The sequence below is a fragment of the Nerophis ophidion genome, linkage group LG04, assembly GCF_033978795.1.
Source record: "Nerophis ophidion isolate RoL-2023_Sa linkage group LG04, RoL_Noph_v1.0, whole genome shotgun sequence".
Taxonomy (NCBI): domain Eukaryota; kingdom Metazoa; phylum Chordata; class Actinopteri; order Syngnathiformes; family Syngnathidae; genus Nerophis; species Nerophis ophidion.
The window spans coordinates 82,275,804-82,303,642 of record NC_084614.1 but is presented as its reverse complement, the minus strand read 5'-3'; the positions used below and the strand labels follow the sequence as shown (position 1 = coordinate 82,303,642).

General features: G+C 34.4%; 1 protein-coding gene across 2 annotated transcripts in view; it reads right to left on the bottom strand.

The window, feature by feature from the left end:
- LOC133552051 (glutamate receptor ionotropic, kainate 1-like) overlaps window positions 1–27,574 on the bottom strand; it is a 53,800-nt gene extending 26,226 nt beyond the window's left edge. For both annotated transcript variants that reach the window (XM_061899359.1, XM_061899360.1), the window contains exons 1-7: window positions 27,238–27,574; window positions 21,208–21,375; window positions 16,350–16,607; window positions 7,991–8,172; window positions 5,942–5,995; window positions 5,698–5,868; window positions 2,577–2,720 (exon numbers count right to left, since the gene is read on the bottom strand). In XM_061899359.1, coding sequence (XP_061755343.1) covers window positions 2,577–2,720; window positions 5,698–5,868; window positions 5,942–5,995; window positions 7,991–8,172; window positions 16,350–16,607; window positions 21,208–21,337 — 939 coding nt within the window. In that variant the 5' untranslated portion in view covers window positions 21,338–21,375; window positions 27,238–27,574. The remainder of the gene's footprint in view (window positions 1–2,576; window positions 2,721–5,697; window positions 5,869–5,941; window positions 5,996–7,990; window positions 8,173–16,349; window positions 16,608–21,207; window positions 21,376–27,237) is intronic.
- Between the last annotated feature and the right edge of the window lie 265 nt (window positions 27,575–27,839).

The following is a 27,839-nucleotide window of genomic DNA, read 5'->3' as shown; positions in this document are numbered from 1 at the left end:
GCACTGAACATTTTGAAGTTGTAACGGTGTGTATCAGAGCCAAACTGAAAGAAGATGGAAAAAAAGGGTAAAAGTAGGGCTTCCAAAAACCGGGAATTCTGGGAGTTCATGGAATTTTTGGGAACCTGGAAATTTGCTAGTTTCAATTACCAGGATGAGTTTTGAGCGTTTTGATGAGTGTTGAAAGTGGAACGGCTTGACTTGGATGAAAAATGGGGAAATTGTAGAAGTTTAAACAATATTGTCCATTCATTTTCAATTGGAAAAAATTCCTGGAAAACTGGAAATCCTGGAAATTTGTTGCAGAAGTCCCAAAAATGTCTGAAGGGGACTGAACAATTTGAAATTAAAACTGTGTGACTCAGAGCCAAACCGAAAGAAACCAGAAAAAAAGGGTAAAATTAGGGCTTTCAAAAAAACAGGTATTCTGGGATTTCCTGGAATTTTTGGGAACCTGGAAATGTACTAGTTTCAATCACCAGGATGAGTTTTGAGCGTTTTGATGAGTGTTGAAAGTGAAACGGCTTGACTTGGTTGAAAAACTGGTAAATTGTAGAAGTTTAATCAATATTGTCCGTTCATTTTCAATTGGAAACATTTCCAGGACAACTGGAAATCCTGGAAATTTGTTGTAGAAGTCCCAAAGTTTCCATTTTATGGAGTAAGTGAAATTTCTTGACAATTTATCAGCCCCATATGTGTAGTACCTGGAATTTCAACCACGACTCATTTGGCCAAAGACCCCAGGGGGAGTTGGTAAAAAAGTACTACCCCTGTTCATCGCCAAAAAATGGAAGACGAAAACCAAGATGGCCGACTTCCTGTTTCGTTTTCAGATACGAGTTCTTCAGAGTTTTATGTGCGTCCCGTCATAATTGAAGACTCCTGCCATTTTCACGTCGACACGTGAAAAGTGGTGCTGAAGAGCCACCTCAGAATCAAATAACTTGGTAACACGCTAACTTTTAGCATGCTAACTTTAGCATGTTTGCATTGCTGAAAAATTTTAGCGACCGGTTAGGGCTTGCACCAGGGCGAGGTCCTGTAAAACGCTGCTGGCGGATTTCATTTATACTGTATTTACAGGTCAAAACTGGTTGCTTATTAGGGTCCTTGGCCCATTGCAAAGGACTCCTGTGGAGTCCTTTGCAATGGGCCAAGGACCCTATTGAAACTGCTGTGTTTTATTATTATTCCGCACCTACGCGCTGTAATTTGACCCCCTTAACATGCTTCAAAACTCACCAAATTTGACACACACGTCGGTATAGCAAACCTTCCCAACATATTAAGCAACCAATCCCCCAAAATGAAAATTGCGCTCTAGCGCCCCCTAGGAAAAAATTACAGACAAAACTGCATGTAACTTCTGTTAGGAATGTCATAGCGACATGAAACAAAAACTCCTATGTAGGTCTGACTTAGACCCAATTTTCATACACTCACTTCTTTCAGCAAAAATCTACAGGAAGTTGGCAAAAAACCCTTCAAAATAAAATGTTCGCCAAAAATGCAATTTTTGCCTCTTTGCTCTGTAATTTGACCCCTTTAAAATGCTTCAAAAGTCACCAAACTTGGCGCACACATCAGGACTGGCGAATATTGCGATCTAATGAAAAAACCAAACCCCAAAACTCAAAATTGCGCTCTAGCGCTATTTTTGAATAAAACACTGAAAAAACTGCTCCTAGGAAGAAAACACAGACAAAACTGCTTGTAACTTCCGGTAGGAATGTCGGAGAGACATGAAACAAAAACCTCTATGTAGGTCTCGCTTAGACCTACATTTCATAGATTGACAACCCCCAACAAAAATCAACAGGAAGTTTGCAATCCCCCCTTCAAAACAAAAGTTTTGTAAAAACCGGTCACCTTTCTTCAAACATTATCTCCTCTGAGTGCGTTTGTTGTTTTGGCTTCAAACTCGCACAGGAGAGGGATTGAACTCTTCTGATTAAAAGTATAGAACAGAGTTTCGATAAGTTCTCAGGTTTTGATTTTACGCGCCTTCAAAGAACCCCTGTGCAAAGTCTCCTAAAAAATGTCATTTTTGCCTCTTTGAGCTGTTATTTGACCCCCTTAAAATGCTTCTAAACTCACCAAACTTGACACACACATCAGGTCTGGCAAAAATTGCGATCTGATGAAAAAAACCTAACCTCAAAGCTCAAAATTGCGCTCTACCGCCCCTCTAGGAATACAACACGGACAAACTGCTCCTAGGAAGAAAACACAGACAAAACTGCTTGTAACTTCCGGTAGGAATGTCAGAGAGACATGAAACAAAAAAAACTCTATGTAGGTCTCACTTAGACCTACATTTTAATAATTAACATACTTTAGCAAAAATCAAAAGGAAGTTTGATATTTTCACTTCAATACAACAACTGCATTACTTTCACAATGCATTGGATTCTCAAAATAGTGGCTCCAAGGCGTCTTCTAACGCTTTTCCGGCCGTGGGTCTCGGGGGCAGCAGCCAAAGGCGGACCCGTGATTGATGCTGTATTACTGCCTTTCCCCCATCGTTTAACCCAAAACCTTCCCGACCTGACAGGCTAAAGAGCTTCACTGACCTCCTTGAAGAGGTTCATGAAGCGCGGGCCAAAGCGCCAGGGTTTATGGCGGTGACACTGCAGGGAGCCCACCGTCATCTGGGTGGCGCGCTGAGACGCCACGGAGACCATGAACACGGCGTCGTACATCAGGGCGGCGTCCGTCTGTGGGAGGGGTTTACAAAGGCCATTTTGCTCCAAAGTCCAGTGAAAAGGTTTCAATAATCAATTCAATTCACCAAAATATAGTTTTTGTTAACATGGAAAAAGACGTTCGGGGAAAATTCAAAGCCTGAAATGATCAAGATAGGTTTAATAAAAAAAAAATTTTTTAAATCCTGACTTATTTAAAAAACTTATACAAGTTTTTGAAACCCCAATCATTTTAGTGGGATTTTTTTTTAAACGGTCATTCCTCCAAAAAATTAAAATGAATCAAAATCAATGTTGTTGTGAATTATTGACATATTCAAGGTTCCAATTACTTCACAACAAATATTACACTTTGAAATATATTTGGGGAAAATATTGCATGTTTTGTGCCTTTGACATTAAAAAACAAAATTTTTTTAAGTTTTGTTTTTTTTTTAATAAAAAAGGCATCAAAAAACGTGACAAATTAATAAAAACGTATAATCTACTAAGAGATCTGAAGTTGATCTACAAGGGTTTAATTTAAAAATATATATATTTATAAAATACTTAAACTTTTACAAGTGCGGCCTTTTTGAATCCCCAATAATTTTTGTGTTTTTTTTTTCAAGCTGTCATTCCTCAAAAAATAATAATGAATCAAAATCAATGTTGTTATGAATTATTGACATATTCAAGGTTCCAATTACTTCACATTAAATATTACACTTTGAAATATATTTAGGGAAAATATAACATATTTTATGTGTTTGACATATTAAAACATTTTTTGTTTTGGTTTTTTACAAAAAGGGCATAAAACATAAATATGAAAAAATTATAAAAACGTATAATCGACAAAGAGAAGTCGATCTAGAAACGTTTATTTTTTAATTTTTTTTAAAAGAATAACAAATGTATGACTTATTTAAAACATTTTTACAAGTGGGGCCCGTTTGGACCGCCCATCATTTTTGTGCGATTTTTTTTTTTAAACTGTCATTCCTCAAAAAGTAATAATGAATCAAAATCAATGTTGTTATGAATAACAGACATATTTAAGGCTTCAATTACTACACATCAAATATTACACTTTGAATCAATATTTGTTGAAAATATTGCATATTTGGTGTGTTTAACAAACATGTGTTTGACATTTTAAAAAAGTTTTTATACAAAAAGTGCATTAAACAAAAATATGAAAAAATTAAAAAAACGTATAATTGACAAAGAGAAGTTGATCTAGCAACGTTTAATTAAAAAAATTTAAAATAACATTTATGACAAATTATATATATATATATATATATATATATATATATATATATATATATATATATATATATATGACTTATTTAAAACACTTTTACAAGTGGCGACTTTTTAAATCCCCAATCATTTAAAAACTGTCAATGCTCAAAAAGTAATAATGTATCAAAATCAATGTTATGAATTATTGACGTATTCAAGTTTCCAATTACTACACATCAAATATTCACTTTGAAATATTACTTGGGGAAACTATTACATATTTTATGTGTTTGACAAATAAAATTTTTTTTTTTTTTTTTTTTTCACAAAAAGGGCAAAAAACTAAAATATGAAACACTAATAAAAACATATAATTGACAAAGAGAAGTTGATGTAGAAATGTTTAATTTAAAAAAAATTTAAACTATGTATGACTTATTTAAAACACTTTTACAAGTGGGGCCTTTTTTAATCCCCAATAATTTTGTTGTTTTTATTTGTTCCAACTGTCATACTCAAAACATAATAATGCATCAAAATCAATATTGTTATGAATTATTGACATATTTAAGTCTCCAATTACTACATTAATTAATATTACATATTTTATGTGTGACATATTAAAAAAACTTATTTTTTTCCAAAAATGGCAATAAATAAAATACAAAAAAATAATAAAAACATATAATTGACAAAGAGAAGTTGATGTAGAAACGTTTAAATAAAAAAAAAAGACTTATTTAAAACACTTTTACAAATGGGGTCCTTTTTTTAAACCCCCAATAATTTTAGTGGTATTTTTTTAAAATGTCATTGCTCAAAAAACATTAATGAATCAAAATCAATGTTGTCATGAATTATTGAACCATTTAATATTCCCTATTTTTATTATTTATCACTTGGAAATTTTGGGGGGGGAAATATTGCATATTTTGTGTTTTTGCCATAAATTGTTTTTTTTCTTTCCAAAAAAGGATGAACATTAAAAAATATATATATATATTCAAAAATGTATTTTATATCAAGAGATTTAAGCGATAATTTGAAATCGCATAAAGGGAAGAAGATTAAGAGCTATTCAGTAGGATTTAAGGTCCAAGCTTACATCACACTCAAATTTTTACTGCGTGCCTTTAGTAAGTGCCGGAGTGAGAAAAGGTTTTAAAATAATTAAATAAATAAATAAATGGGTTGTACTTTATAGCGCTTTTCTACCTTCAAGGTACTCAAAGCGCTTTGACACTACTTCCACATTCACACACACATTCACACACTGATGGAGGGAGCTGCCATGCAAGGCGCCAACCAGCACCCATCAGGAGCAAGGGTGAAGTGTCTTGCTCAGGACACAACGGACATGACGAGGTTGGTACTAGGTGGGGATTGAACCGGGGACGCTCGGGTTGCGCACAGCCACTCTCCCACTGCGCCACGCCGTCCCTAAGCGCATGCTTACTTTTACCGCATGCCTTTGGTAAGCGCAGGAGTGAGAAGAGGTTTTGAATTAATTAGCGCATGCTTACTTTTACCGCATGCCTTTGGTAAGCGCAGGAGTGAGAAGATGTTTTAAATTAATTAGCGCCCCGGCAGCAATTCAAGGAAATACGGTGTATATATTTTTTAAATTAGTATATGACATATTTTCAATATTTTTATCCATATATTGTGTTGGTTTTGACAAAAAAAAAAATGTAAATGGCCGGCGCATGCTTACATGTTTACAGTAATGACAGCATCGCACAAGGCGGCGGCGTTTTACCGTTATCACGCCGTCCATCAGGCCGCTGCCCTGCTTGGGCCCCTGCAGTCTCTCCAGGGCCCACCTGTCCATGGTGGACGACACCCAGGGGTCGTCGATGTTGAGCAGCCGGAAGCCCGTCATGTTGACGCCGCTGTAGCGGTACGGCTCCAAGTCCAGGGCGAACAAATCCTGCCACGCAGCAAATGCAAAAGCATCGCCACATATCATAGCAAGCTGTGCACCACAGTGGGGGACAACTCACCAGCGTGGTGAAGAAAAAGTGGTAGTACTCCGTCATCATTCCCATGGAGGAAAGCTGGACGGCAGAGAATGCGAAAGTTAAAAGGTTTTTATCTTTTCAAGCATAATAAAAATGTCAATACTTCAGTCGTGTTGGCCACTAGATGGCACCAAACCCACCAATCAGGGGCACACTTTTCCATACTTTAAAGACCTACTGAAATGAGATGTTCTTATTTAAACGGGGATAGCAGCTAGATTCTATGTGTCATACTTCATCATTTCGCCATATTTTTGCTGAAAGGATTTAGTAGAGAACATCCACGATAATGTTGGCAACTTTTGGTCGCTAATAAAAAAGCCTTGCCTGTACCGGAAGTAGCAGACGATGTGCGCGTGACGTCACGGGTTGTGGAGCTCCTCACATCTGAACATTGTTTACAATCATGGCCACCAGCAGCTAGAGCGATTCGGACCGAGAAAGCGACAATTTCCCCATTAATTTGAGCGAGGATGAAAGATTCGTGGATGAGGAAGGTTAGAGTGATGTGACTATCTGTCACTTAATTTCTGATAGTTTTTCGTGTTTTTTACTTTATTTCCTGTTCAGTGCTCTTATTTTGTTGTACTTCCTGTATACTCCGCTGAGCACTGTTTTTGTCACACTCGCCGTTGATTGGCAGCGGTCCTCAGCTGCTGTCAATCAACATCGGTCTATTTATGTTTCACTCGAGCACTCCTCACTGCTGGAAGTTAAAACCATGTTGGGAACATTTCCATGCAAGACTGCTTTCTGTTTATATCTTTTACTTTGATGAAATTAAAATCATCTTACCTGCTTTCGGCTCTCCTGGATTCTTGCATACTTGAGGTCACACAACTGCAGCCATGCGAAGTCCTAACAAGTGAGGCACTTAAACATTTTTTTTTTTAAAGCGACGGCTCCAGATGTCATTAGACACATTTACTAGGATCATTCTGGAAAATCCCTTATCTGCTTTTTGTTTTAATAGTGTTTTAGTGAGATTCTAAAGTCATACCTGAAAGTCTGATGGCTGCGGTGAACGCCAGTGTCTCTCAGAGAAGCCAATGGAGAAGCCAAGATCACAGCTGCCTTTTTGACAGCTACAGGAGAAGGTCGCATAATCCACTGAAGTCTCCGGTAAGAGCTGACTTAATATCACAATTTTCCCATCCCAAAACTTGCTGGTTGACGTAGAGAAACATGTTCGCTTGACCGCTTTGTGTTAAAGCTTCACAACAAAGAAACACCGGCTGTGTCTCGGTTGCTAAAGGCAGCTGCAATCCACCGCTTTCCACCAACAGCATTCTTCTTTGACGTCTCCATTATTAATTGAACAAATTGCAAAAGATTCAGCAACACAGATGTCCAAATTACTGTGTAATTATGCGATGAAAAGAGACGACTTTTAGCCGTGTGTGGTGCTGGGCTAATATGTCCGCTACATTACAACCCGAGACGTCACAATCACGCGTCATCATTCCGCGACGTTCTCAACAAGAAACTCCGCGGGAAATTTAAAATTGCAATTTAGTAAACTAAAGCGGGCGTATTGGCATGAAGAAGAAAGAAGAAAGGGTAAAAACAGTGATATTCATAAGCTGGAACTCCTGTGAACCAGGGACATTTTGGAACCAGGAAAAATAGAATCAGAGTGAGCAGCGTGTGTGTGAAAAGGGCAGCGATGTAAAAATAAATGGATTTATTTCGCAATAACCCCTCTTAACAGCACATCATTGTCTGGATGCAACATACAGTATGCTCTCTCCCCCCTCCAAACTGAGCCTACTCCCACCCTCCCACCTTGTGTTAAGTGTACAAAAAAAATAACACATCTCTCCTATTGCGCATTCCTGCATACTTGCTACGAATGTGACCTTTGCGTTTCCAAATGCTCAAGCTTTTCGAATAAATCAAAGAAAGACCGTCTTGTTTGACTACTTGATTGGAAAACTTCCAATAAAGTTCAATTGCGCTGACTCGACAGTGGAAAATGTTTCTTGTGAAGTGTAAAAACATCCTATTTGCGTTGAAAGAATTTGCCGGCACCTGTTTGAGGAGCTCCGAGGCCATGTGGTAGGAGCAGTCGAAGAGGATGAAGAACTCCTTGTCCTTCTTCAGCTCCTTCAGCAGCGGGCGGGCGTCCTGGTTGCCGGGCGTCAGCTGGCGGATTTTGATCTTCAGGTTGAGTTTGGCGGGCGCCTTGATCAACTCCTGCATGCGCATCAGACCTGCGGGGAAATAAAACAGGATTTGTCCAGGGCGAGTGGAGTGTGTGGATGCTGGAACCCTTCGAATCGGGGGAGAAATGTGGGATTTGAAGTCAATTCTATGTTGGCCATTCATTGTCGTTGGGGAGAAAACTACGGGAAATTTCGGGAAAAGGGAAAACATGTTCGGTAGTTTGATTGTACAAGATTCGGATGATAAAGGTGGGATTTTTTTTAAGGTGGAATGGTCAAAAATGGTTGAAAAATGTGGACTGTGAAAACTTTCCAGCAAGAGGTGAAAATAGGGGTGTGGAAAACTGGGAATTCCTGGAATTTTTTGAGCTTGGAAAATGGTGGAGTAATTGACCAAGGTGAGTGGAGTGTGTGGATGGAGGAACAGTTCAAATCTGATAAGAAATGTGGGATGTGGAGTTTATTATATGTTACACATTCAGTGGCAATGGGGAGAAAATTCCGGGAAATTTGGGGAAAACTGGGAATTTTGGAAAAAGGGAAAACATGTTTTGTGTTGGATATATGGGAAGAGTAGTGTGGGTGGATGGTTGAAAGGTCGGAATCGGGTTTATTTTGTGAGAATTTAGGACATTGTAGAACTATGAATACATACATTTATTTGGATGGGAATTTCCTGGAAATTTGGGAATTTCGGAAAAACTGAACATTTTTGAAAATATTGATAGTAGCTGTTGAAAACTGTTGACGTAGTAACAGTTTCAATTGAAAATGGGTATTTTGGAATTCCTGGAATTTCAGGAAAACTGGGAATTTCTATGGAAAAAAATAGGAGCATTGGGAGGAATTTTTTGAAGGGGGAATGATCACAAACGTGGACTGTGAAAACTTTCCAGCAAGAGGTAAAAATAGGGCTGTGAAAAACCGGGGAATTCCTGGAATTGTTTGATCTTGGAAAATGATAGTTTGATTGTCCAAGGTGAGTGGAGTGTGTGGATGGTGGAACCCTTCGATTCCGGTGAGAAATGTGGGATTTGGAGTCAATTCTATGTTGGCCATTCATTGTGGTTGGGGAGAAAATTACGGGAAATTTCGGGAAAAGGGAAAACATGTTCGGTAGTTTGATTGTACAAGATTCGGATGATAAAGGTGGGGTTTTTTTGAAGGTGGAATGGTCAAAAATGGTTGAAAAATGTGGACTGTGAAAACTTTCCAGCAAGAGGTGAAAATAGGGGTGTGGAAAACTGGGAATTCCTGGAATTTTTTGAGCTTGGAAAATGGTGGAGTAATTGACCAAGGTGAGTGGAGTGTGTGGATGGAGGAACGGTTCAAATCTGATAAGAAATGTGGGATGTGGAGTTTATTATATGTTGCACATTCATTGGCAATCGGGAGAAAATCCAGGGAAATTTGGGGAAAACTGGGAATTTTGGGAAAAGGGAAAACATGTTTTGTGTTGGATATATGGGAAGAGTAGTGTGGGTGGATGGTTGAAAGGTCGGAATCGGGTTTATTTTGTGAGAATTTAGGGCATTGTAGAACTATGAATACATACATTCATTTGGATGGGAATTTCCTGGAAATTTTGGAATTTCGGAAAAAGGAGCATTTTTGAAAATATTGATAGTAGCTGTTGAAAACTGTTGATGTAGTAACAGTTTCAACTGAAAATGGGTATTTTGGAATTCCTGGAATTTCAGAAAAACTGGGAATTTCTATGAAAAAAAATTGGAGCATTAAGAGGAATTTTTTGAAGGGGGAATGATCACAAACGTGGACTATGAAAACTTTCCAGCAAGAGGTAAAAATAGGGCTGTGAAAAACCGGGAATTCCTGGAATTTTTTGATCTTGGAAAATGATAGTTTGATTGTCCAAGGTGAGTGGAGTGTGTGGATGGTGGAACGGTTCGAATCGGGTAAGAAATGTGGGATATGGGAGAAAATTCCAGGAAATTTTGGGAAAAGGGAAAACATGTTTTGTGTTGGATATATGGGAAGAGTAGTGTGGGTGGATGGTTAAAAGGTCGGAATCAGGTTTATTTTGTGAGAATTTAGGGCATTGTAGAACTATGAATACATACATTCATTTAGACGGGAATTTCCTGGAAATTTGGGAATTTCGGAAAAACGGAACATTTTTGAAAATATTGATAGTAGCTGTTGAAAACTGTTGACGTAGTAACAGTTTCAATTGAAAATAGGTATTTTGGAATTCCTGGAATTTCAGGTAAACTGGTAAACTTCTAAGAAAATAAATAGGAGCATTAGGAGGAATTTTTTTGAAGGGGGAATTATCACAAACGTGGACTGTGAAAACTTTCCAGCAAGAGGTAAAAATAGGGCTGTGGAAAACCGGAAATTCCTGGAATTGTTTGATCTTGGAAAATGATAGTTTGATTGTCCAAGGTGAGTGGAGTGTGTGGATGGCGGAACGGTGAGTGAGAAATGTGGGATATGGGAGAAAATTCTGGGAAATTTGGGGAAAACCGGGAATTTTGGGAAAAGGGAAAACATGTTTTGTGTTGGATATATGGGAAGAGTAGTGTGGGTGGATGGTTGAAAGGTCGGAATCGGGTTTATTTTGTGAGAATTTAGGACATTGTAGAACTATGAATACATACATTTATTTGGACGGGAGTTTCCTGGAAATTTGGGAATTTCGGAAAAACTGAACATTTTTGAAATTATTGATAGTAGCTGTTGAAAACTGTTGACGTAGTAACAGTTTCAACTGAAAATGGGTACTTTAGAATTCCTGGAGTTTCAGGAAAACTGGGAATTTCTATGGAAAAAAATAGGAGCATTAGGAGGAATTTTTTTGAAGGGGGAATGATCACAAACGTGGACTGTGAAAACTTTCCAGCAAGAGGTAAAAATAGGGCTGTGGAAAACCGGGAATTCCTGGAATTGTTTGATCTTGGAAAATGATAGTTTGATTGTCCAAGGTGAGTGGAGTGTGTGGATGGTGGAACGGTTCGAATCGGGTGAGAAATGTGGGATATGGGAGAAAATTCCGGGAAATTTGGGGAAAAGGGAAAACATGTTTTGTGTTGGATATATGGGAAGAGTAGTGTGGGTGGATGGTTGAAAGGTCGGAATCGGGTTTATTTTGTGAGAATTTAGGGCATTGTAGAACTATGAATACATACATTTATTTGGACGGGAATTTCCTGGAAATTTGGGAATTTCGGAAAAACAGACATTTTTTGAAAATATTGATAGTAGCTGTTAAACTGTTGACGTAGTAACAGTTTTAATTAAAAATGGCTATTTTGGAATTCCTGGAATTTCAGGAAAACTGGGAATTTCTATGGAAAACAATAGGAGCATTGGGAGGAATTTTTTGAAGGGGGAATGATCACAAACGTCGACTATGAAAACTTTCCAGCAAGAGGTAAAAATAGGGCTGTGAAAAACCGGGAATTCCTGGAATTTTTTGAGCTTGGAAAATGATAGTTTGATTGTCCAAGGTGAGTGGAGTGTGTGGATGGTGGAACGGTTCGAATCGGGTGAGAAATGTGGGGTATGGGAGAAAATTCCGGGAAATTTGGGGAAAACCGGGAATTTGGGGAAAAGGGAAAACATGTTTTGTGTTGGATATATGGGAAGAGTAGTGTGAGTGGATGGTTGAAAGGTCGGAATCGGGTTTATTTTGTGAGAATTTAGGGCATTGTAGAACTATGAATACATACATTCATTTGGATGGGAATTTCCTGGAAATTTGGAAATTTCGGAAAAACTGAACATTTTTGAAAATATTGATAGGAGCTGTTGAAAACTGTTGACGTAGTAACAGTTTCAATTGAAAATGGGTATTTTGGAATTCCTGGAATTTCAAGTAAGCTGGTAAATTTCTATGGAAAAAAGCTGGAGCATTAGGAGGAATTTTTTGAAGGGGGAATGATCACAAACGTGGACTGTGAAAACTTTCCAGCAAGAGGTAAAAATAGGGCTGTGAAAAACCGGGAATTCCTGGAATTGTTTGAGCTTGGAAAATGATAGTTTGATTGTCCAAGGTGAGTGGAGTGTGTGGATGGTGGAACGGTTCGAATCGGGTGAGAAATGTGGGATATGGGAGAAAATTCCAGGAAATTTTGGGAAAAGGGAAAACATGTTTTGTGTTGGATATATGGGAAGAGTAGTGTGGGTGGATGGTTGAAAGGTCGGAATCGGGTTTATTTTGTGAGAATTTAGGACATTGTAGAACTATGAATACATACTTTCATTTAGACGGGAATTTCCTGGAAATTTGGGAATTTCGGAAAAACGGAACATTTTTGAAAATATTGATAGTAGCTGTTGAAAACTGTTGACGTAGTAACAGTTTCAACTGAAAATAGGTATTTTGGAAACCCTGGAATTTCAGGAAAACTGGGAATTTCTATGGAAAAAAATAGGAGCATTAGGAGGAATTTTTTGAAGGGGGAATGATCACAAACGTGGACTGTGAAAACTTTCCAGCAAGAGGTAAAAATAGGGCTGTGAAAAACCGGAAATTCCTGGAATTGTTTGAGCTTGGAAAATGATAGTTTGATTGTCCAAGGTGAGTGGAGTGTGTGGATGGTGGAACGGTTCGAATCGGGGGAGAAATGTGGGATATGGGAGAAAATTCCGGGAAATTTGGGGAAAACCGGGAATTTGGGGAAAAGGGAAAACATGTTTTGTGTTGGATATATGGGAAGAGTAGTGTGGGTGGATGGTTGAAAGGTCGGAATCGGGTTTATTTTGTGAGAATTTAGGACATTGTAGAACTATGAATACATACATTCATTTGGATGGGAATTTCCTGGAAATTTGGGAATTTCGGAAAAACTGAACATTTTTGAAATTATTGATAGTAGCTGTTGAAAACTGTTGACGTAGTAACAGTTTCAATTGAAAATGGGTATTTTGGAAACCCTGGAATTTCAGGTAAACTGGTAAACTTCTATGGAAAAAAATAGGAGCATTAGGAGGAATTTTTTGAAGGAGGAATGATCACAAACGTGGACTGTGGAAACTTTCCAGCAAGAGGTAAAAATAGGGCTGTGGAAAACCGGAAATTCCTGGAATTGTTTGATCTTGGAAAATGATAGTTTGATTGTCCAAGGTGAGTGGAGTGTGTGGATGGTGGAACGGTGAGTGAGAAATGTGGGATATGGGAGAAAATTCCGGGAAATTTGGGGATAACTGGGAATTTTGGGAAAAGGGAAAACATGTTTTGTGTTGGATATATGGGAAGAGTAGTGTGGGTGGATGGTTGAAAGGTCGGAATCGGGTTTATTTTGTGAGAATTTAGGGCATTGTAGAACTATGAATACATACATTTGGATGGGAATTTTCTGGAAATTTGGGTATTTCGGAAAAACGGAAAATTTTTGAAAATATTGATAGTAGCTGTTAAACTGTTGACGTAGTAACAGTTTTAATTAAAAATGGGTATTTTGGAATTCCTGGAATTTCAGGTGAACTGATAAACTTCTATGGAAAAAAATAGGAGTATTAGGAGGAATTTTTTGAAGGGGGAATGATCACAAACGTTGACTATGAAAACTTTCCAGCAAGAGGTAAAAATAGGGCTGTGAAAAACCGGGAATTCCTGGAATTTTTTGAGCTTGGAAAATGATAGTTTGATTGTCCAAGGTGAGTGGAGTGTGTGGATGGTGGAACGGTTCGAATCGGGTGAGAAATGTGGGATATGGGAGAAAATTACGGGAAATTTGGGGAAAACTGGGAATTTGGGGAAAAGGGAAAACATGTTTTGTGTTGGATATATGGGAAGAGTAGTGTGGGTGGAATCGGGTTTATTTTTTGAGAATTTAGGGCATTGTAGAACTATGAATACATACATTCATTTGGTTGGGAATTTCCTGGAAATTTGGGAATTTCGTAAAAATGGAACATTTTTGAAAATATTGATAGGAGCTCATGAAAACTGTTGACGTAGTAACAGTTTCAATTGAAAATTGGTATTTTGGAATTCCTGGAATTTCAGGTAAACTTCTATGGAAAAAAATAGGAGCATTAGGAGGAATTTTTTGAAGGGGGAATGATCACAAACGTTGACTGTGAAAACTTTCCAGCAAGAGGTAAAAATAGGGCTGTGGAAAACCGGGGAATTCCTGGAATTGTTTGAGCTTGGAAAATGATAGTTTGATTGTCCAAGGTGAGTGGAGTGTGTGGATGGTGGAACAGTTCGAATCGGGGGAGAAATGTGGGATATGGGAGAAAATTCCGGGAAATTTGGGGAAAACTGGGAATTTTGGGAAAAGGGAAAACATGTTTTGTGTTGGATATATGGGAAGAGTAGTGTGGGTGGATGGTTGAAAGGTCGGAATCGGGGTTATTTTGTGAGAATTTAGGGCATTGTAGAACTATGAATACATACATTTAGACGGGAATTTCCTGGAAATTTGGGAATTTCGGGAAAACGGAACATTTTGGAAAATATTGATAGTAGCTGTTGAAAACTGTTGACGTAGTAACAGTTTCAATTGAAAATGGGTACTTTAGAATTCCTGGAATTTCAGGAAAACTGGGAATTTCTATGGAAAAAAAATTTAGAATTATGTGGATTTTTTTAAGGTGGAATGGTCAAAAATGGTTGAAAAATGTGGACTGTGAAAACTTTCCAGCAAGAGGTAAAAATAGGGCTGTGAAAAACCGGGGAATTCCTGGAATTTTTTGAGCTTGGAAAACTGGGATATGGGAGAAAATTACGGGAAATTTGGGGAAAACCGTGAATTTTGGGAAAAGGGAAAACATGTTTTGTGTTGGATATATGGGAAGAGTAGTGTGGGTGGATGGTTGAAAGGTCGGAATCGGGTTTATTTTGTGAGAATTTAGGACATTGTAGAACTATGAATACATACATTTATTTGGACGGGAGTTTCCTGGAAATTTGGGAATTTCGGAAAAACTGAACATTTTTGAAATTATTGATAGTAGCTGTTGAAAACTGTTGACGTAGTAACAGTTTCAATTGAAAATGGGTACTTTAGAATTTCTGGAGTTTCAGGAAAACTGGGAATTTCTATGGAAAAAAATAGGAGCATTAGGAGGAATTTTTTTGAAGGGGGAATGATCACAAACGTGGACTGTGAAAACTTTCCAGCAAGAGGTAAAAATAGGGCTGTGAAAAACCGGGAATTCCTGGAATTGTTTGATCTTGGAAAATGATAGTTTGATTGTCCAAGGTGAGTGGAGTGTGTGGATGGTGGAACGGTTCGAATCGGGGGAGAAATGTGGGATATGGGAGAAAATTCCGGGAAATTTGGGGAAAACTGGGAATTTTGGGAAAAGGGAAAACATGTTTTGTGTTGGATATATGGGAAGAGTAGTGTGGGTGGATGGTTGAAAGGTCGGAATCGGGTTTATTTTGTGAGAATTTAGGGCATTGTAGAACTATGAATACATACATTTAAATGGACGGGAATTTCCTGGAAATTTCTAAAAAACTGAACATTTTTGAAAATATTGATAATATCTGTTAAAAACTGTTGACATAGTAACAGTTTCAATTGAAAATGGGTATTTTTGGAATTCCTGGAATTTCAGGAAAACTGGGAATTTCTAAGAAAAAAAAATTGGAGAATTATGTGGATTTTTTTAACGTGGAATGGTCAAAAATGGTTGAAAAATGTGGACTGTGAAAACTTTCCAGCAAAAGGTAAAAATAGGGCTGTGGAAAACCGGGGCATTCCGGGAATTTTTTGAGCTTGGAAAATGATAGTTTGATTGTCCAAGGTGAGTGGAGTGTGTGGATGGTGGAACGGTGAGTGAGAAATGTGGGATATGGGAGAAAATTACGGGAAATTTGGGGAAAACCGGGAATTTTGGGAAAAGGGAAAACATGTTTTGTGTTGGATATATGGGAAGAGTAGTGTGGGTGGAATCGGGTTTATTTTGTGAGAATTTAGGGCATTGTAGAACTATGAATACATACATTCATTTGGATGGGAATTTCCTGGAAATTTGGGAATTTCGGAAAAACTGAACATTTTTGAAAATATTGATAGTAGCTGTTGAAAACTGTTGACGTAGTAACAGTTTCAATTGAAAATGGGTACTTTGGAAAAAGTTGTTTGGTTACTCTGTTAGTTACTTTGTTTGTTAGTTACTTCTTTTGTCTGTTCAATCATTTGCTTGTCAGTTAGTTAGTTAGTTAGTTAGTTAGTTAGTTAGTTAGTTAGTTAGTTAGTACGACAAGAATGGTAAGGTCCAGGTCAGAATGAAAGTGGATTGACCGGTGCTGTCCTGGTAGACCAGGGTGAGTTTCCTCCACTTGAAGAAGGTGACCACGTCCAGGATGGCCTTGGCGATGGCGGAGTACTCGGGGTAGAGGTTGATGAAGAAGGTGTCTCTGTTGTCCACAGACGGATGTTTCCAGCGGGTCTGAATGTGCGGCACCTCCAGGGCGTTGCAGATGGACTGCACCGCGCTCACCGACGAGCTGTGCGACGGTCCGAACACGGCCACCACCCCCAGGGCCAGCTGGTCACACACTGTAAACACCAAACACCTCACTTACTTACACACTTACTTACTTACTTTAGCAGTTAGCTACTTTGTTTGTTCCTTACTTACAGTTGTGAGCAAAATGATTCAACCCCCACACAATTTTGGTGTTTTAGCAAGTTGGACATTTATTCCGTATTTTGTTTATAGTCATATCAAATAAAGATGCATTAAATAGACAAATGCAACTTGAATTACAACATTATATTTTGTAACAAACCAAACAGTGTCATTTCTCTTAATATCTCATTGACAAAATGATTCAACCCCTTGAAGATCATAACTCTTAAGAACGGAATTTGAATAAGGTCTTTTCAATCAGGTGTTGAAAACACCTGTAGATGTGATTAGAACCATAATGAGCAACAATTAAACTGATTGAAAAAGACTGTGACGCTCAGCTTCTATTTGCAACACGGTGAAGTCCAGGGAGTGGTCAAAGAAGTCAAGAGAGGAGGTCATTTCTCTTCATAAGAAAGGATATGGATGTAAGAAAATAGCTAAAGATGCCAAAAAGGTTCCCGACCTGTGAACTAGGAGGTTGAATCATTTCGTCAATGAGATATTAAGAAAAATGTCCTTTTTTTGCTATTTTGTCAAATACAGTGTTACAATTGAAGTTGCATTTGTCTATTTGACACATCTTTATTTGATATGACTAGAAACAAAATACGGAATAAATGTCCAACTTGCTAAAACACCAAAAATGTGTGGGGGTTGGATCATTTTGATCACAACTGTATGTAGTTAGTTACTTCATTCGTTAGTTACTTTGTAATTTAGTTACTTCACTGGTTAGTAACTTCATTAGATAGTTACTTTGTCCGTTAGTGACTTTGTTAGTTAGTTTGACAGTTATGTAGTTGGTTAGTTGCATTGTCGTTTAGTGCAGTGTTTTTCAACCACTGTGCCGCGGCACACTAGTGTTACGGGAGATAGTCTGGTGTGCCGTGGGAGATGATGTCATTTCACCTAATTGGGTCACACACCAGTAATTATAATTGGCAATTCATGTGCCGTTGTTGAGTGTCCGTACAGCGCAGGTAGTTAATTACTTTGTAGATGTCGACAACAGGTCGTGTGAAACGACAATGGTTTGTCATGATAAAAACACGCGGACGACAGCGGGAGGCAGTGTGCAGGTAAAAAGGTATCCAATGCTTATTCAAAAATAAACAAAAGGCGAGTGCCTTGACGCTTAGGCCCGGCTATGCAGAACCAAATTAAAACTGAACTGGCGACAAAGTAAACAAAAAAACCAGAATGCTGGACTACAGCAAAGACTTACTGTGTGTGGAGCAGCAGACGGCGTCCACAAAGTACATCCGTACATGACATGACCACCAACAATGTCCCCACAAAGAAGGATGGATAAAGAAGTGTCCGCACAACTTAGATTGTTTAAGTTGCAAAAACAAAGCACTCAAGGAAGACATGAAACTGTTACAGGAAAGTACCAACAAAACAGGAAAAAACACCAAAATAGGAGCGCAAGACAAGGACTAAGACAGCAAAAAAACTCCAAATAAGTCAGGGTGTGATGTGACAGTACACCTACTTTGAGACAAGAGCTAAAGAACAACTTTTTGTTGTCAATATCGGCTGCTGAGTTTTGGTTTTGAATGATTTCTGCTGCTGGTTTGACTTGTGAGCCTTTTCAATGAAAACAAGGAGCAGAGGCTCAAAAAAGGTTGAAAAACACTGGTTGAGTTCATTCATTAGCTAGTCTGTTAAAAATGTATCTGGTTAGTTAGTTGGTTAATTGGTTAGTTACTTAGTTTGTTTGTTACTTTGCCTTTTAATTACTTTGTTCATAGGTTTAGTCACTTTGTTTGTTAGTCATATAGCTATCTACTTTGTAATTTAACTAGTCAATTTGTAATTTAGTTACTTCATTAGTTAGTGACATTGTCCATTTATTACCTTGTTTGCAGGTAGTTACTTTGTTTGTTAGTCAGTTGGTTAGTTAGTGAGTTGTATAGATCAGTGTGGTCCCCAACCTTTTTGTAGCTGCAGACCGGTCAACGCTTCATCATTTGTACTAATTGGAAGTGCAGCTCGTGTTTTTTATGTTGATTTCATTAGAAAGAAAACATAAATAAATACATTTAAAAAATAAATAAATAAAATAAAATTGTAAAAAATTATTCTGCGGCCCGGTACCAATCGAGCCGCGGCCCGGTGGTTGGGGACCACTGGCATAGATAGTTACCTCATTAGTTACTTTGTAATGTAGTTACCTCATTAGCTAGTTACTTTGTTCATTAGTGAGTTACTTAGTTAGTTAGTTAGTTAGTTAGTGTGATAGTTAGTTAGTTAGTTTGATAGTTGGTTAGTTAGTTGGTTAGTTAGTTAGTTGGTTGGTCAGATAGTTAGTTAGTTGGTAAGTAATTTTGTAATTGTGTTACTTCATTTGGGTAGTTAGTAACTTTGTGTGTCGGTTAGTCATTTTGTTAGTTAGCTAGTTGGTTGGTGAGTTAGTTACTTTGCTTGTAGGTTAGTCACTTTGTTAGTTAGCTAGTTGGTTGGTGAGTTAGTTACTTTGTGTGTCCTTTGGTTAGTTAGTTAATAAGTTAGTTTGTTATTTTATGTGTAGGATATTTAGTTAGTTAGTTAGTTAGTTAGTTAGTTAGTTAGTTAGTTAGTTAGTTAGTTAGTTAGTTAGTTAGTTAGTTTCTTTTTTCATTGGTTATTTTTTAGCCAGTAAATCCCTCTTATAATTACTTAATTGGTTAGTTAGGTACTTTGCTCATAGGTCAGTTAGTTAGTTCATGAATTAGATAGCTAGTTTGTTGTTTTTAGAGACTGCATTAGTTGGTTATTTTGTGATTTAGTTGCTTCATCTGTTAGTTAATTAGCTAGTTACTTTTTCATTAGTGAGTTACTTTGGTCGCTCGTTGGTTAGTTAGTTAGTTAGTTAGTTAGTAATTTTGTAATTGGGTTACTTCATTGAGTAGTTAGTTACTTTGTGTGTAGGTTAGCCATTTTGTTAGTTACCTAGTTGGTTGGTGAGATAGTTACTTTACTTGTAAGTTAGTCACTTTGTTAGTTAGGTAGTTGGTTGGTGAGTTAGTTACTTTGTGTGTCCATTGGTTAGTTAGTTAATAGGTTAGTTTGTTATTTTATGTGTAGGATAGTTAGCTAATTGGTTAGTTAGTTAGTTAGTTCGTTCGTTCGTTCGTTCGTTCGTTCGTTAGTTTGTTGCTATTTTCATTGGTTATTTTTTTTGCCAGTAAATCCCTCATGTAATGACTTCATTAGTTAGTTAGGTACTTTTCTCATAGGTCAGTTAGTTAGTTCATTAATTAGTTGGCTAGTTTTTTTTTTAGATATAGCATTAGTGAGTTACTTTGTGATTTAGTTGCTTCATTAGTTAGTTAATTAGCCAGTTAATAGCTAGTTACTTTGTTAATTAGTGAGTTACTTTGTTCGCTTGTTAGTTAGTTAGTTAGTTAGTTAGTTAGTTAGTTAGTTAGTTGGTTAGTTAGTTAGTTAGTTAGTTAGTTGGTTGGCTGGTTAGTTGGCTAGTTGGTTAGTTAGTCCGTTGGTTAGTTGGTTAGTTAGTTAGTTGGTTAGTTAGTTAGTTTGTTAGTTTGTTTGTTAGTTAGTTAGTTAGTTAGTTAGTTAGTTGGTTAGTTAGTTGGTTAGTTAGTTTGCTCACCAGTCAGTCAGTTAGTTAGTTAGTAATTTTGTAATTGAGTTACTTCGTTTGGGTAGTTAGTTACTTAGTGTGTAGGTTAGTCATTTTGTTAGTTAGCTAGTTGGTTGGTGAGTTACTTACTTTGTGTGTCCATTGGTTAGTTAGTTAATAGGTTAGTTTGTTATTTTATGTGTGGGATAGTTAGCTAGGCGGTTAGCTAGTTGGTTAGCCAGTCAGTCAGTCTGTTAGTTCAATCAATCAATCAATCAATGTTTATTTATATAGCCCCAAATCACAAATGTCTCAAAGGACTGCACAAATCATTACGACTACAACATCCTCGGAAGAACCCACAGTTAGTTAGTTAGTTACTTTTTTCATTGGTTATTTTTTAGCCAGTAAATCCCTCATGTAATTACTTCATTGGCTAGCTAGGTACTTTGCTCATAGGTCAGTTAGTTCATAAATTAGTTAGCTAGTTTGTTGTTTTTTTAGATATTGCATTAGTTAGTTACTTTGTGATTTAGTTGCTTCATTGGTTAGTTAATTACTTTGTTTGTTGGTTTGCACGCTTCTTTGCTTATTTGCTCGTTAGTGAGTTAGTTAGGTACTTAGTGAGTTTGCTGGTTAGTTATACCATGAATTGATTAACGTGGACCCCGACTTAAACAAGTTGAAAAACTTATTGGGGTGTTACCATTTAGTGGTCAATTGTACGGATTATGTACTGTACTGTGCAATCTAATAATAAAAGTTTCAATCAATCAATTCACATTGGAAGGTGAAATTGTGTAAAATAATTAGCATGCCAATGTTAGCATGCCAACAATGTCCTTGTACGACTTAGGGGGGATGTTTGGCTGCTAGGATTTTAGACTTTTAGCTTGGAATTAGAATATTGAATGAGCTCCAAATGTGTGCCAACATGGAACAAAATGCGGTGCTACCTCGTCGGGACGCCTCGAAGCCGTCGAACAAGTTGATCCTCTGGATGTCGTAGGTCAGCGTGACGTTGGGCATCAGCGTCTTGTTGCGGTTGATGTTGTTGACGGCAAACTTGAAGGCTAGCTCGTCCATGCTAACCAGCTCCCTCTCGCGGGTCTCAAAGATGCCACCTGGACATGAGGACATGAGGACATGAGGACAGGAAGCAGAAGCCACCAGATGGAGTCAATTTCTCTTCTTTCAAGGCGTCAACACCACATGAAGAAGAACTCAGTCACAAGAGTTAAAAGCTCCGTTATTTTTAACGGGGTTCTTCTTTGTTGGCAACCAGCTTTGTTTTCACGGTCGACAAAACCAACGCTAACATGCTAACACCGTCGTTGTCGACCAATATGAAAATTATTGCCACATAAAACAAATGCCAACATGCCAACATGCTAACACGTTGAGAAAACTGCTAATTGTAAAAAAAAAAAAATTAAAATCTTAAAAGTTAGTAAATAATAAAAACATGTCAATAATCAGCAATAATTACACACACACAAAAAATGGTATCAATGTACTGACACAATAAAGTAAGTAAATAATTATAATAGTAATATATAATTTGATAAAATTATAATGAAATAAAACAATCCGTATGTATATTATATAAATATATATATACAAATAATAATTTTTAGGTTTAGTGCCGAATGTAAGTCATTTTTTTAATCTACTAGTGACACAATTATGCAATAAACCCCATCATAATAGTAATAATAATAATAATACTTTTGTGTAAAAGATACACAAAAGTGCAAAAATTACTTGTTGTAAAAAAGGACAAATTTTAAACAACTATCCAAAAAGTTAACCATAACAAAATAGTAAAAATATATCAATAATTTACACAAGCACACACATAAAAAATATAATAATGTACTGACACAATATAATAAGTAAATCATTAAAATAGTAATATATAATTTGATAAAATTATAATGAAATAAAACAATCAGTATGTATCAATATATAAATATATATATACAAATAAACATTTTTAGGTCCAGTGCGGAATGTAAGTCTTTTTTTAACCTATATGTGATACAAATATTAAATAAACCCCATAATAATAATAATATTAATACTAATACTACTACTAATAATAATTATATTATTATTATTATTATTATTATTAACTGAGGAAAAAGATACACAAAAGTGCAAAAATTACTGATTGTAAAAGAAGAAGTAATTTTAAAAAATAAATCAGAAAAACAATAAAAACATATCAATAATTACACAAGCACACATAAAAATGATAATGTACTGAAACAATAACTTATAATCAGTTGTAAAAACAAAAAATTGGTAAATAATTAAAATAGTCCTATACAATTTGATTAAATTAAATGGAATAATCTGTATGCATCATTCATAAATATTTATACAAATAAAAAAATATGTTTAGGTATAGTGCCAAATGTAAGTCATTTTTTTAAACGAGATGTGATACAATTATTAAATAAATCACACAATAATAATAACCATAATCATAATAATTAACTGAGGTAAAATATACACAAACATGAGAAAATAACTGATTTCTAAAAAAAAGTTATTTTAAAATACAAATCGAAAACGTTAACCATAACAAACTAATAAAAATATATCAATAAATTACACAAGCACACACATAAAAATTATAATAATGTACTGAACCAATAACTTAAAATCAGTTGTAAAAAATACATAAAAAATAAGTAAACAATTTAGATAGTTATATATAATTTGATAAAATGATAATGGAATAATACAAATCAGTATGTGTCAATAACAAATATTTATACAAATAAAAACATATTTTTAGGTTTAATGGCAAATATAAGTATTTTTTAAACGATATGTGATACAATTATTAAATAAATCACAGAATAATAATAATCATAATGAGAACAATTAATTGAGGTAAAATATACACAAAAGTGAGAAAATAACTGATTTTGAAAAAGAAGCAATTTTTTAAAAAATCAAAAAAGTTAACCATAAGAAAAATAATAACAATATATCAATAATTACACAAGCACACCCATACAATTAATAATAATGTACTGAATCGATAACTTATAATCAATTGTAAAAAATAAATAAAAAATAAGTAAACCGTTAAAATAGTCATATATATTTTGATCAAATTATAATGGAATAATAATACAATATATAATAGTTATACAAATAAAAATATATTTTAGGTTTAATTTGATGTGATATGATTATTACATGAATCACACAATATTTTTAATCATAATCATAACAATTACCGGGATAAAATATACACAAAAGTGAGGAAAAATGGCTGATTGAATAAATGGAGAGATTCAAATAAAATGGAAAAAGTTAATCATAACATTCATCCATCCATTTCTACCGCTTGTCTCTCTTTATTGTAACAACAATTTAAAAAAATATCAATAATTACACAAGCAAAAAAAACCTGATACAATTACTTATTATCAATTGTAAAAAAAAATTAAAAAAAAGGTAAATAATTCAAATAGTCATGATAAAACAATAATGAAACAAAAAATATTTTTACTTTTTGTGACGACTGCAAGTATTTTTTTTTTATCCTAGAAGTGGGACAATTATCCATCCATTTCCTACCGCTTGTCCCTCTTAATCATAACAACAATTAAAAAATATGTCAATAATTACACAAGCAAAAAAACTGATCAATTACTTATTATCAATTGTAAAAAAAAGGTAAATAATTAAAATAATCATGATAAAACCATAAAGAAATCATACAAATATATATATATATATACATACATATATATTTACAATTTGTGACGATTGTAAGTAATTTTTTATCCAAGAAGTGAGACAATTATGACATGAATCTCATAATAATAATAATAATAATAATAATAATAATAATAATCTTGTCCCTCTTAATTATAACAACATTTAAAAAATATGTCAATAATTACACAAACAGAAAACTGATCAATTACTTATCAATTGTAAAAAAAAAAAAAGTAAATAACTAAAATAGTCATGAAAAAACTATGATGAAATCCTACAAATCAGTAGTAATATTATATAAAAAAAATGTTTACAATTTGTGAGGACTAAGTATTTTTTATCCTGGAAAGTGAGACAATTATGACATAAATCTCATAATAATAATAATAATGATAATCTTGTCCCTCTTAATTATAACAACATTTAAAAAATATGTCAATAATTACACAAACAAAAAACTGACCAATTACTTATCAATTGTAAAAAAAAAAAAAGTAAATAACTAAAATAGTCATGAAAAAACTATGATGAAATCCTACAAATCAGTAGTAATATTATATAAAGAAAATGTTTACAATTTGTGAGGACTAAGTATTTTTTATCCTGGAAAGTGAGACAATTATGACATAAATCACATCCATCCATCCATTTCCTACTGCTTGTCCCTCTTAATTATAACAACAATTAAAAAAAATGTCAAAAATTACACAAGCAAAAAAACCGAAATACAATTACTTATTACCAATTGTAAAAAAAAGGTAATAATTAAAATAGTCATTATAAACCTATAACGAAATCATACAAATCAGTATTATTTTATATATATATATATATATAGTATAAAAATTATATATATATATATATATATATATAGTATAAAAATTATATATATATATATATATATATGTATATATATATATATATATATATATATATATAATTTTTATTTATTTTTTTACAATTTGTGACGACTGTAAGCACATTTTTTATCCTAGAAGTGAGACAAATATTACATAAATCACATAATAATAACAATAATAATAATAATAAAATAATAATAATCTTAATTATAACAATTAAAAAACATGTCAATAATTACACAAACAAAAAAAATGATCAATTACTTATTATCAATTGTAAAAGAAAGTAAATATATAAATAGTCATGATAAAACTATAATGAAATCATAAAAATCTGTAGTATTATATGAAAAAATATTTTTACAATTTGTGACGACTGTAAGTATTTTTTTTTTTATCCTAGAAGTGGGACAATTATGACATAAATCACATCCATCCATCCATTTCCTACCACTTGTCCCTCTTAAATAAAAAAACAATAAAAAAAAATGTCAATAATTACACAAGCAAACCTGATACAATTACTTATTATAAATGGTAAAAATAAAAACAAGGAAAATAATTAAAATAGTCACAATAAAACTATAATGAAATCATACAAATCAGTATTATATATATATATTTTTTTTTACATTTTTTGACGACTATAAGTCATTTTTTATCCAAGAAGTGAGACAATTATGACATAAATCTCATAATAATAATAATAATAATAATAATAATAATAATCTTGTCCCTCTTAATTATAACAACATTTAAAAAATATGTCAATAATTACACAAACAAAAAACTGATCAATTACTTATCAATTGTAAAAAAAAAAAGTAAATAACTAAAATAGTCATGAAAAAACTATGATGAAATCCTACAAATCAGTAGTAATATTATATAAAAAAAATTTTTACAATTTGTGACGACTCAGTATTTTTTATCCTGGAAAGTGAGACAATTATGACATAAATCACATCCATCCATCCATTTCCTACTGCTTGTCCCTCTTAATTATAACAACAATTAAAAAAAATGTCAAAAATTACACAAGCAAAAAAACGAAATACAATTACTTATTAATCAACTTTAAAAAAAGGTAATAATTAAAATAGTCTTGATAAACCTATAACGAAATCATACAAATCAGTATTATATATATATATATATATATATATATATATATATATATATTATATATATATATATATATATACATATTATTTTTATTTATTTTTTTACAATTTGTGACGACTGTAAGCACATTTTTTATCCTAGAAGTGAGACAAATATTACATAAATCACATAATAATAATAATAATTAAAAAAAAATCTTAATACCAACAATTAAAAAACATGTCAATAATTACACAATCAAAAAAAATGATCAATTACTTATTATCAATTGTAAAAGAAAGTAAATATATAAATAGTCATGATAAAACTATAATGAAATCATAAAAATCAGTAGTATTATATGAAAAAATATTTTTACAATTTAGGACGACTGTAAATAAAAAAAATTATCCTAGAAGTGGGACAATTATGACATAAATCACATCCATCCATCCATTTCCTACCACTTGTCCCTCTTAAATAAAATAACAATTAAAAAAATGTCAATAATTACACAAGCAAACCTGATACAATTACTTATTATAAATGGTAAAAATAAAAAAAAGGAAAATAATTAAAGTAGTCACAATAAAACTATAATGAAATCATAAAAATCAGTATTATATATTATATATATTTTTTTTATTTTTATTTTTTTTGGACGACTATAAGTCATTTTTGATCCTAGAAGTGAGACAATTATGATGTAAATAACATAATAATAATAATAATAATCTTGTCCTAAAACTATAATGAAATCATAAAAATCAGTAGTATTATATGAAAAAATATTTTTACAATTTAGGACGACTGTAAATAAAAAAAATTATCCTAGAAGTGGGACAATTATGACATAAATCACATCCATCCATCCATTTCATACCACTTGTCCCTCCTAAATAAAATAACAATTTTAAAAAATGTCAATAATTACACAAGCAAAAGAAACCTGATACAATTACTTATCAATGGTAAAAAAAAAAAGGAAAATAATTAAAATAGTCACGATAAAACTATAATGAAATCATACAAATCAGTATAATATATATATATTTTTTTTTTTTAACATTTTTTGACGACTATAAGTCATTTTTTATATCCTAGAAGTGAGACAATTATGACATAAATCACATAGTAATAATAAAAATAATAATAATTTTATTTTACCGTGATAGAAAATACAAAAAAGTGACAAAATGGCGGATTGTAGAAAAAAAAGAGAGACATTAAACAAATCAGAAAGATAATTTATCAACAATTCCACGAAGTTCCTCTCACCGATCCGAAGAACTTGAGCTGAGCAGATCCACGCGTGGACCAGCAGAACCAGCAGAGAACCAGGAAGGCTCCAGAGTCCATGTCGGTCCACTTTTGGCCAGCATGACAGTCCGCAGGAACCTCCTCGCACCTTCGTCTCCTCCCGCGTCAACTTGACCACACAAATCTCTCGAAAACCTCCGCCAAGGCTTGGAAACGTCGGCGGTCACGTGACCCGGACTCCCGCAGCCCGCGTAATCTTTGGAAAGTCTCTAGAATCTTCCAAGTGGCTCCGAACCAACAGCAATCTTCTTCTCCGCGGGGGGAGTCGCAATCAATGCGGTAGATCTACTTCCGCTGGGCTCCTTCAAAGTAAAAGACACCCCGGAAAAGCCACTCAAACGGACTTTAAAGGCCTACTGAAATGAGATTTTTTTTTATTCAAACGGGGATAGCAGCTCCATTCTATGTGTCATCATTTCGCCATATTTTTGCTGAAAGGATTTAGTAGAGAACATCCACGATGAATTTCACAACTTTTGGTCGATAATAACATCTGAATCGCTCCCACTGCCCTCGTCTTTTAAAAAAATATATATATATTTTCTATTTTTTCTAGTCCT